We start from the raw sequence: 9,850 nt of genomic DNA on the forward strand, positions 1-9,850 counted from the left end.
CTTTAAGGTTTGGCATGCTTTGTATTCAGAGAGATGCTCTTCTGCATACCTCGGTTGTAATGAATGATTATTTGAGTTACTGTTGCCGTTCTATTAGCTCAAACCAGTCTGGCCATTATCTAGGGCACTTAGATCTTCGAGTCACTTGCTTCTAACTGTGCCACGGTGTCGGTACAAATCAAAGGGTGATCGGGCTTTTTCTGTGGTTGGCCCCAAGCTTTGGAATGGTCTCCCCTATCATGTGAGATCTGCTCCTTCTTTGGACATTTTTAAGTCTAGACTTAAATCTTATTTTTACTCTTTAGCCTTTGTATGCGTGTAGTTGTTGTTTTTATTAGTAGATTTGTTTGATCATTGTACAGCACTTTGGATCAATGTACATTGTGTTTAAATGTGCTTTATAAATAAATGTTGTTGTTGTTGTTATCCTCTGACCTCTGGCACTGACAAGGCATTTTCACCCACAGAACTGTTGCTCACTGACCATTTTCTGTAAACCCTGGAGATGGTTGTGTGTGAAAATCCCAGTAGATCAGCAGTTTCTGAAATACTCATACCATCCCCGTCTGGCACCAACAACCATGCCATGTTCAAAGTCAGTTAAATAACTTTTTTTTTTTTCATTCGGATGCTCATTTTGAATTTCAGCAGATCATCCTGACCATGTCTACAGGCCTAAATGCATTGAGTTGCTGCCAAGTCATTGGCTGATTAGATATTTGCATTAACAAGTAGTTGAACAGGTGTACATAATAAAGTGGCGGGTGAGTGTATATTATTTTATCTTTTTATTCCCTGTATATGCTGACAGTGTCAACACAGGAAATCAGAATTTATGTAAAATCCTGAAGGGGGCAGTAAAGACAGTTATGCAGCTGACTGTGATGATGTATGTTTTTATCATCACTAACCTTTGCCTGTGGCCTAAGGTCAACATGTCCTTCCACAAAACGAATTCATTTTAATAGCTTGTATTAATTTAGGTAAATGTAAATTTATAAACACACTTATTAATTCATGTTCATTCCTTTTAAATTATTCAACTTAAATGTAAAGAAATGCACTCATAAGTACATGAAGTCAACAATTTTAAGCCATTTGAATTGTTACATACACATTTCAAACCATGATAAGCACACAAACATAAATCTGTTTTTTCAAACAAATGGTTTATTCAATGCATGATGCATGCGAATGAGTAACATTATTCTAACTGTGAAACGTGAATGAGCATTTCATGAAGACTTTACATATGGTTTCATCCATACAGACCTGCAGAAGAACTGACAACACAAACACACATTTGTCAGTTACAGAACAGATAGTACAGTCAGAAACAGCGCAAGAAAAACTGCAGACTGCAGATAGGGAGCAGCACTGAGACCAGCAGCTCAATGTGGCAAGGCACGAGTTGAGAGAGGTGCAGAAAAATATTAGTGTACGAGACGAGACGATTCCAGAAACACAAGCCATATACAATATTAACAATATATCATTTTCATTCTGATTGTGAGTTCTAAGAAGTGTCACATCTAGTTTGTTTTTTCCCCTGAGGGAGGAAAACCAAATACAAGGCCAAGCCCTGATGGCAAATAAACAGTTTGAACGTCTTTACCGCCTCCACCACTACCGCTGCCACATAAACGCCGCTCCTGCATGCTTGGACATGGATGAGTGATAAATTAAAGTATTAAAAAAAGAAAACGCTGACTCCATTCACATCATGCATGCTTTCAAACATACTCTTGCACAAGCAGGTACCTGAGAAGACCTCAAATAATGTAATGGCACACCTTGGGCTCATTCCAGCACTCTGGCAAGGCGAGAAAAATCATTCCTCTGTGGGACTGTCTTCTGCCAAGAAACACAGTTCCACCTCGGCCTCTGTCTCCTGCCTGTGGCCCCTCTGTCTAGTTCAGAGATTTCTGCTGCTGTTGATCCAAACACCGTGCTCATCATCCCTGTTCCCTTATTCCACCCTGCAATGTCATCAGGCATGCTGGGTATTCTGTTTAAGCGCCAATGATTATCACCAAACTAATTGTGAAAACCTGTTACAGCTACAAGTGTGTGGTCATAACATGGTCTAAACAATTAAAGAAAATCTGCAAGTTCTGCTAACATTAACTGGTTTCCATTTTCGCTCCCTGTTAATGTTTGGGCCTTCAGCAGAAACAGTTCCAAAAAAAAAAAAAAATTATGAGTCTGTAAAATGTCATGTAATCATGTAATGGGTTAAAACGGGCCCCGGGACGCCCGGGGGTGCAACTGAAGGCGTTTGTAAGCGATGAAACCTGCTGCTGTTATAACTGCCAGGGCGACTACAGTACACATTGTCCATGTGCCGAAAGCAGATGAAGATTCTCCATCGGCACGAGAGCTGGTGGGGCCGTTCTGCAGGTTTGGCTGTAGACATAAACACGTGTCAGTGAAGCTGATTAATTTACAGTAAAATCTCAAGAGACGTTATCAACATCATGATCGCCATAGCCTGCAGTACTTACTCCCTGCTGTACTCGAAGATGCACATCCTCTCCTGCAGACCGAAACAGCTCCACTGCTGCACTATGAGACAGATTGTCCAAATTCTGGCCATTTATCTACACACAAAAAAAACCAAATCAAATATACATGATTAATTTTAAAGTTGTCATATCAAGACATCTAATTTTCCTTAATATTTTGAAATATTTTGTATATACACTATTTCGTTCAAAAGTTTGGGGTCGGTAAGTTTTTTTAGTCGGCAGGGATTTGTCAAAAGTGACAGTAAATACATTTACAATAATATTATTCATCAAAGAATCCTGAAAAAAATGTATCATGGTTTCCATGCAAATATCAAGCAGCACAACTGTTTTCATATAAAATAATAATAATAAATGTTTCTTGAGCAGCAAATCCGTATATTAGAATGAATTCTGAAGTAACAGCTGCTTTGGCAACTCAGGAATAAGCTGACATTTAAAATAGAAAACAGTTAATTTATATTGTAATAATATTTTACAATATTGCCATTGTATTACGTAATATTACTTAACATTTAAAAGCAGTTACCGACCACAAATCTCTGGGGGAAAAAAGTATATATAAGAAAAGAAAAATATATTCACTTTTGTTCTGGTAACACAACCACAAAAAAAAGTGCAATGCTGTAGTATCATTATTGTGAGGATCTGCATTAAAGCTGAGTAAGGTCATCCACAGGATTACAGCGAGCATTGATTTACAATAAATCACTCATGTACAGTTGTGCTGTTGTACAGTGAAGTGGCAGTATTGATTCAAAGTTAAGTATAGAGATAGTCAAGCATTAAGTATTAGTAAAGTATGATTTGTTAACCATGTACAGTCAATTACAGTGGTTTTACCGCAATAATTTTGTCTCCCTCCTGCAGACGTCCATCCAGTGCAGCCGCTCCATCTTCTTTGATTTTTGCCACATAGATTCCACTGTCATTCATAATATACTGCTGGTCAACTCCACCCACTATATTAAACCCCAGACCTGTCACAGACAGAGAGGATGTTACACACAGCACGTGTTTGAACTACTTACATCATTACACTGAGCCTGAAATACGTTCAGAGGGCCTTAATGTGATTTCTGAAGAAATGGGGAAGGGGGAAGAAACAAGACATGATCCCAGCCAGACGTCACTTCTTAAGATTGTTTCTCTTTTTAAACAAACACAGAAACATGGAAAATATCACTGTCAAGTGCAATCCTTGCAGTACAAAATATTTCATATCTTCCACAAAGGCTATGATTTACTCATACTATAATTTAACATATAATGTAAGAAACGTTAGAGGAATCATTTACCTAATAATGAAAATTTGATGAAAAAATTACACACCCCCAAGCCATCCAAGATGTAGCTAAAATATGAGTCCTCTATCCATAATATTGTTTTCTCCAATGAAGCAGTCATGAATCCGGAGAGAATATTTTTGCCAGAAATGATGGTTTAAAGTTAAAACACCTTAATGATGGAACTGTTTATTACAAACACACGGCTTTTCAGTTCAAAAGACATTTCACAGGCCGGAGTTGGGAGGATTATTGTGATGTTTTTATCAGCTGTTTGGACTCTCATTCTGATTGCACCCATTCACTGCTCTATCCATTGGAGAGCAAGTGATGTAATGCTACATTTCTCCAAATCTGTTCTGATGGAAGAAACAAACTCATCTACATCTTGGATGCCCCAAGGTTGAGTAAAATTTCAGCAAATTTTCATTTTTGTGTTAACTATTCCTTTAATTAGTAACCAAAAATTGTTTGACATTATGCAGTAGATAAAGAACCACCATTTCTGTCATTTTCACCAGAATAACCAGTTATGACATTCTGATTAAACATGCATGAATCCTTCACAATAGCATCTATAATATGGATTTTGAAACTAAATAAAGTACAGCATGCCGACTTTAAAATGTAGTTTATTAAAGACAAATCAAAATATGTTTGGTAAGACAACGGAGTCTGGAAAAAAAAAAAAATCTAAATTTAGCAGTCATGCCTCACAGCACACTTGAGGACAGTTTTGCACCCGATATTGTTTTACAGTAAGATAATGTGTTAAATATTATATCAGTACAGTGAGGGGTCTAAATATCATTTCATTTATCGGGGATCAAAAACAGGATATTTTCTTTCCAATACTGAGAATTTGATTGTCTATAGGGGTGGGTCTGGAATTAAACTAATTTGACCCATAGTGTTGATGATGTATTATGTCTCTGCTATTGTTCTCAGTCATACCATTTAATCACAAGTCAAAGTCCAGGGCTTTCAGAGCAGCCCAGTCCATGCCCTCGCAGAGGTCACACACACCAACGCATTATATAACAGTTTAATCAAAGTCAACAAGAAGCTGAGACTGTCCGCTCTCAGAAACTGAACTAATGGATCGGAACCAGACCCACTACTCCTAAATTAAAAAAAAAAAAAAAAACAGCCAAATATAGTTGATGCTTATATATATGCTTGAATCAGTCGGAAATGTGTCTGTTTGTACATGTCGGTCCATTATGCTGATAGCGTATTGTGCTGGTTCTGATCTAAACTTAACTTTCGCTTTCATAACAACACCAACGTCTATTAATAAACCCGATCTGATCGTCTGCAGAACACATTCGGGTCCGGACTGTCTGTTCGGGTTCACTACGCCAGTTATGTCAGCATTTCTTGCGGGAGCGGACCGGACCAACAGCACCGAACCGCCAGGCTGAACTGTTTCAACAGTGCAGGAGAAGTCGAAGAGAGAGACAAACTTACCAGCCGGGCCTCTTTTCAGCGTCATTTCTACAACGCTCGGCGCGTTGTGTGCGGATCCGTTCATGCTGTCGGAGAAGTTTCACTTTTTATTCCCGAACAGCTAAAACCCTCCTAAAGCGTGCGGAACCCCGCCTGCTTCCTCTAATGCTGCCGGGATACGTGCGCACCCGCCACTGCCCCCTAACGGACACCACCGGAACACTTTCACAGTGCACTGCAGTGAGGGGAAGCCAGACTAATTTCCGAGAATCGGTTCTTGCAAACAGTTCAACACTGGTTAAAAAAATTGATTCGGTAATTACGTCATGACGTGTCCCCCTGACATTCCAGCGTGGCATTAAAAGGCATATGTTGGCACATATTGATGCTTATTTTGTGTGTGTGTTTTAAATTAGAATTATTAATAACGATGTTTATCGTAATTTTTATAGCACACAAAGGAAATAGCACATTAAACACTAAAATTAATTTTCATCTCTTGGCTGAAAAAAAGACCTGTTTTAAACCATTATATACTTAGTAATACACATTTCCAGTAGGTACTTTCGACAGACCCTGTTAAAGGCACAATATGTAAGATTTTTTTATTAAAATATCCAAAAACCACTAGAACCCAGTCAAATGCTGTCGACGAATCGAATGAGTTGTTTGAAGGGACGGTTCACGGTTCAATCAAATCATTAGATTCAAAAGAATGATTCACGAATCTGACGATCAAAAAAATCATACTGCTTCATCAATGCATTGTGTCCAGAAATTGTTCATATTCTGTCTATTATATCAGAACATGTTATTGTATATTTTTATAATCTTTTTATTTATATTATTATGTTTTGCTTTTGTTTTGGGAGTTTGATATCTGTCAAAAACATGAAAGAGCATCATGGTCCCCAGGTTGCCTTTTTAAATGTTTGAACCCAAGAGTGTAGTGCTAATATTGAATTGTAACAATTGTAACGAAGCTAATTCTTACACATGGATGCAAACAGTATGTGACAAAGGCACAATTTTATGACATGGCAGTTTGTCCCAATACTTACACTTGTCTAAATTAAACTTAGGCACATTTCCATGACCAGTGAAATGCATAATTATAATAAACAGCAAAGCTTGGGTTTACAAATGAAGCGTGTAATTATTTAGGTTAAATTACTTCCTCTTATCTCAGGTCAACATGCAGAATACAATATGACCAAGCACATTTCAATTGGGGTAGTACAGCATTTATTCGGACGTAATTGTTTGCTTATCTCCATTATCACAATGGTTTCATTAATATGGTTTTATTGAAAATAATGAAAATTTTCCAATATCCATACTAAATAATATAATATTCAGCCATTCAGATCTGATGTAATTCAGCACAGTGTCACAGCTCTGGTCTGCAGTTTCCTGAATTAGAGTTTATGACCCCTCATGGGCCTTGGTACTGTACCATCCTAATACTGAAGGTCATACAATAGGTGTTTGGAACAGTACACTTTTCGTTTTTACAAAATTAGTTTTACATGCTAAAGAGTAACTAGCATAATGCATTCTGAAAGGAAAAACAGAAAGTTATATTGCTTTAGATATATCAACGATATCAGTGTCCTGGTGACCTCTCAGAGGGGCCGAAACTTTCTCTACATCTATATTTCATTTGTTTGATCATGTGTTTGAGTTTGACTAATCTGCAGAGGCAGATAACAAATATATCATTATAACTTTTAGAAATTTCTGTTTGGCACACTTTTTTGGAGATAATCGATACTTTTCAAGGACCAATGACTTAATATGTCACCTCAACATTGTCAAATCGCTCCTATGCCCGTAGGTTTTAGATCATGCTGGGGGCTGCACTGAACAGAATGAGGTCTCCCTCTATGTGCAGGCGAGTGACTTCCTCCATCCCGCCTGTTCTGTGCTCAAACTCCAGCAGATGAACGCCATCCATGGCCACTTTAAACCCGTCTGTCTCCACCAGGATCTTCAGCTGTACATACAAATACATTATATGAAACCTCAAATGAAACCCAATATGGCTTAAAGGAATAGTTCACCCAAAAACTGAAAAATTTGCTGAAAATGTACTCTCCCCATCCATGATGTAAATAAGTTTGTTTCTTCATAGGAACAGATTTTGGAGAAACTTAGCATTTTACATCACTTGCTCACCAATGGATCCTCTGCAGTGAATGGGTCACAGAATGAGAGTCCAAACAGCTGAAACATCCCAATAAACCACAAGTAATTCACACAACTCCAGTCCATCAATTAACATCATGTGAAGTGAAAAGCTGTGTGTTTGAAAGAAACATATCTATCATTAAGATGTTCTAACTTTAAACCATTGCTCCTGGCCAAAATATGGGCCCATAATCCATAACAACGCTTCCTCCAGTGAAAAAGTCCATGTCCTGTTGTCCTCTTACATCAAAATCCACCAACATATTTGTTTAGAACAATGATCGAGCAACAATGCATATTTATCTTATAATGCAGCAACAACCTTTTCACTGGAGAAAGCAATATGGATAGAGGACTCATATTTTAACCAGAAGCATCTGTTTAATGATGGATTTCTTTATTACAAATAAGGAGCTTTTCATTTCACAAAACATTAATTGATGGACTGGAGTCATGTGGGTTACTTATGGATTATTGTGATGTTTTAGCAGCTGTTTGGACTCTCATTCTGACAGCACCCGTTCACTGCAGAGGATCCATTGGTGAGCAAGTAATGTAATGCTAAATTTAACCAAATCTGTTCCGATGAATAAACAAACTCATCTACATCTTGGATTGCCCGAGGGTGAATACATTTTCAGCAAATTTAAATTTTTGGGTGAACTATTCTAGTTTGTTCCATAGTATGAAAAAAATACTATGGAAGTCAATGGATACCAGAAACTGCTTAGCTACCCACATACCAAAATATCTTCTTTTGTGTTCAGCAGAAGAAAGAAATTCATACAGGTTTGCAACAACTTAAGGTTGAGTAAATGATGGCAGAATTTTCATTTTTGAGTGAACTATTCCTTTAAGTTCCTTCTCTATGGGTAAATCAGAAGGCTGTACCTCAAACTGTCTGCCCTGCACAAAGGGAAAGCCTCCCTCCCTCTCCTCAGGACCCCAGCAGCCCCCAAGCTGTGTGTTCCGTACGATGGTGTTCTCATGGAAACGAGGGTTGAAATGGAAAACCACGTCATGCCCCCTCACAAAATCTACATGGAACCTGAAAAAAGAGAAGTGAGAGTTTGCTTTGGACACACAGAAGTAATGCCGTAATTTTTTTTTTATTACCTGTTTCCTCCTGGTACTGGCTCACCCACTATAGTAATCAGGAGACGGGGCATTATCCCTGCATGCAGCGGAAGATCATACGGCAATGGCTAAAACACACATATACACACAAGTTATTTGAGATGTTCTTAACAGTAAAAATGGGGCTCCAGAACCTATCCTTGATCCTTGTTATTGTGCGATTAACAAAATGAAAAAATCTGTCACAATACCAATAACTTCATAAATATCAGTCATGTTTAATAGTATTAACTGATACTAGTAACATAAAAAAAAAAGATTTCAAATATGCACCATTAACCACCAATATAGTATAGATATATTGTGCACCCCTAATTGCAAAGAAAACATCTTCTCTGCAAGCAGCTCCACCCGACAAACTATCCTAACATCCCAAAATCTAGGGCTGTGTGATATTGAAGAAAAATGCGATATGCGATACCTTGTTAAAAAATGCGATATTCAATATGCGATACGATATTGCTTAAAGTGTGTAAAATCAATTTAAATTATATTTTGAAATATTTAAAAATGAAAATTATATAACCAATTTGTTTCACATTCTTTCTTGGAAAAGAAAGAATCACTACAACTTCCTGTTCAAACATAAGGAGGAGATGCGAAAGACCAGGGCCGGCCCTAGCGTTTTGGGGGCCCTAAGCAGATTTTCAAAAGGGGCCCCCATACCTACAGTTTCACCTAACCACCCGCATCCCATCCCAATGTACACATCTTACACTGACACCTAATTGTAAAGATTTACCAATTTGTTTTACTCAATATATTTATCTTTCAAGAAATAGATAGGAAAATATATTTGGGTAGTTGACAAATATCCAGTAAAAAACGTTTTTTTGTAAAACACTATTCCTGGTCCTTCAACTAATTAAAGTTGTCCGTGGAGTTTAAAAACAGGATATGGTGTCACACCAGAGGATATAGTTTTCAGTGACATAATGTATGAAGTTCATATGCTTTTAGAAATATATGGATGAAAAAATGATTGCCAATTACTTACCGGAGGTGCTGAGCGCGCATTGCATTCTACAAGTTTTGTCAGACACTTACAGTGCGTGTCCACGAACGTTTTTAATTAATTCCTATGGAAGTTCAGCTTCAGAGAATGCTCCAGCTCAGCTCTGCTGTTGCCATCTCCACCATCATCTCGCCTTATTACTCCCGTGATTGCTGCCTGAACTCCTGACACGGGGCCCCTGGTGGCCACGGGGGCCCTATGCAGCCGCATATATCGCTTATTAGGTAGGGCCGGCACTGCGAAAG

General features: G+C 38.0%; 2 protein-coding genes across 3 annotated transcripts in view; both read right to left on the reverse strand.

Moving 5' to 3' along the window:
- Nucleotides 1-1,152: 1,152 nt before the first annotated feature.
- On the reverse strand, nucleotides 1,153-5,505 carry LOC107736856 (synaptojanin-2-binding protein-like). Its single transcript, XM_016548215.1, has 4 exons — nucleotides 5,285-5,505; nucleotides 3,372-3,508; nucleotides 2,505-2,600; nucleotides 1,153-2,406 (listed from the first exon to the last, which is right to left on the reverse strand). Exons 1-4 carry the CDS (start codon nucleotides 5,346-5,348, stop codon nucleotides 2,236-2,238), a joined length of 468 nt encoding a protein of 155 aa, XP_016403701.1. The 5' UTR covers nucleotides 5,349-5,505; the 3' UTR covers nucleotides 1,153-2,235.
- A 980-nt stretch (nucleotides 5,506-6,485) lies between these two features.
- The window catches only part of LOC107736502 (galectin-3-like), a 12,516-nt gene continuing 9,151 nt past the window's right edge, over nucleotides 6,486-9,850 (reverse strand). For both annotated transcript variants that reach the window (XM_016547902.1, XM_016547896.1), the window contains exons 4-6: nucleotides 8,570-8,658; nucleotides 8,345-8,501; nucleotides 6,486-7,259 (exon numbers count right to left, since the gene is read on the reverse strand). In XM_016547902.1, the coding sequence (XP_016403388.1) occupies nucleotides 7,104-7,259; nucleotides 8,345-8,501; nucleotides 8,570-8,658 (402 nt within the window). In that variant the 3' untranslated portion in view covers nucleotides 6,486-7,103. The remainder of the gene's footprint in view (nucleotides 7,260-8,344; nucleotides 8,502-8,569; nucleotides 8,659-9,850) is intronic.

Source organism: Sinocyclocheilus rhinocerous, unplaced genomic scaffold, assembly GCF_001515625.1.
Source record: "Sinocyclocheilus rhinocerous isolate Xijiao unplaced genomic scaffold, SAMN03320098_v1.1 scaffold1214, whole genome shotgun sequence".
Taxonomy (NCBI): Eukaryota; Metazoa; Chordata; class Actinopteri; order Cypriniformes; family Cyprinidae; genus Sinocyclocheilus; species Sinocyclocheilus rhinocerous.

What these genes read in the sequence shown, in the direction of transcription:
- LOC107736856 (XM_016548215.1), bottom strand. Translation starts at nt 5,348, where the DNA reads ATGAACGGATCCGCACACAACGCGCCGAGCGTTGTAGAAATGACGCTG. An exon ending in GCTGAAAAGAGGCCCGGCTG is followed by an intron (nt 3,509 to 5,284) that starts GTAAGTTTGTCT and finishes TGTCTGTGACAG; the next exon opens with GTCTGGGGTTTAATATAGTG. An exon ending in AGGGAGACAAAATTATTGCG is followed by an intron (nt 2,601 to 3,371) that starts GTAAAACCACTG and finishes TTTTGTGTGTAG; the next exon opens with ATAAATGGCCAGAATTTGGA.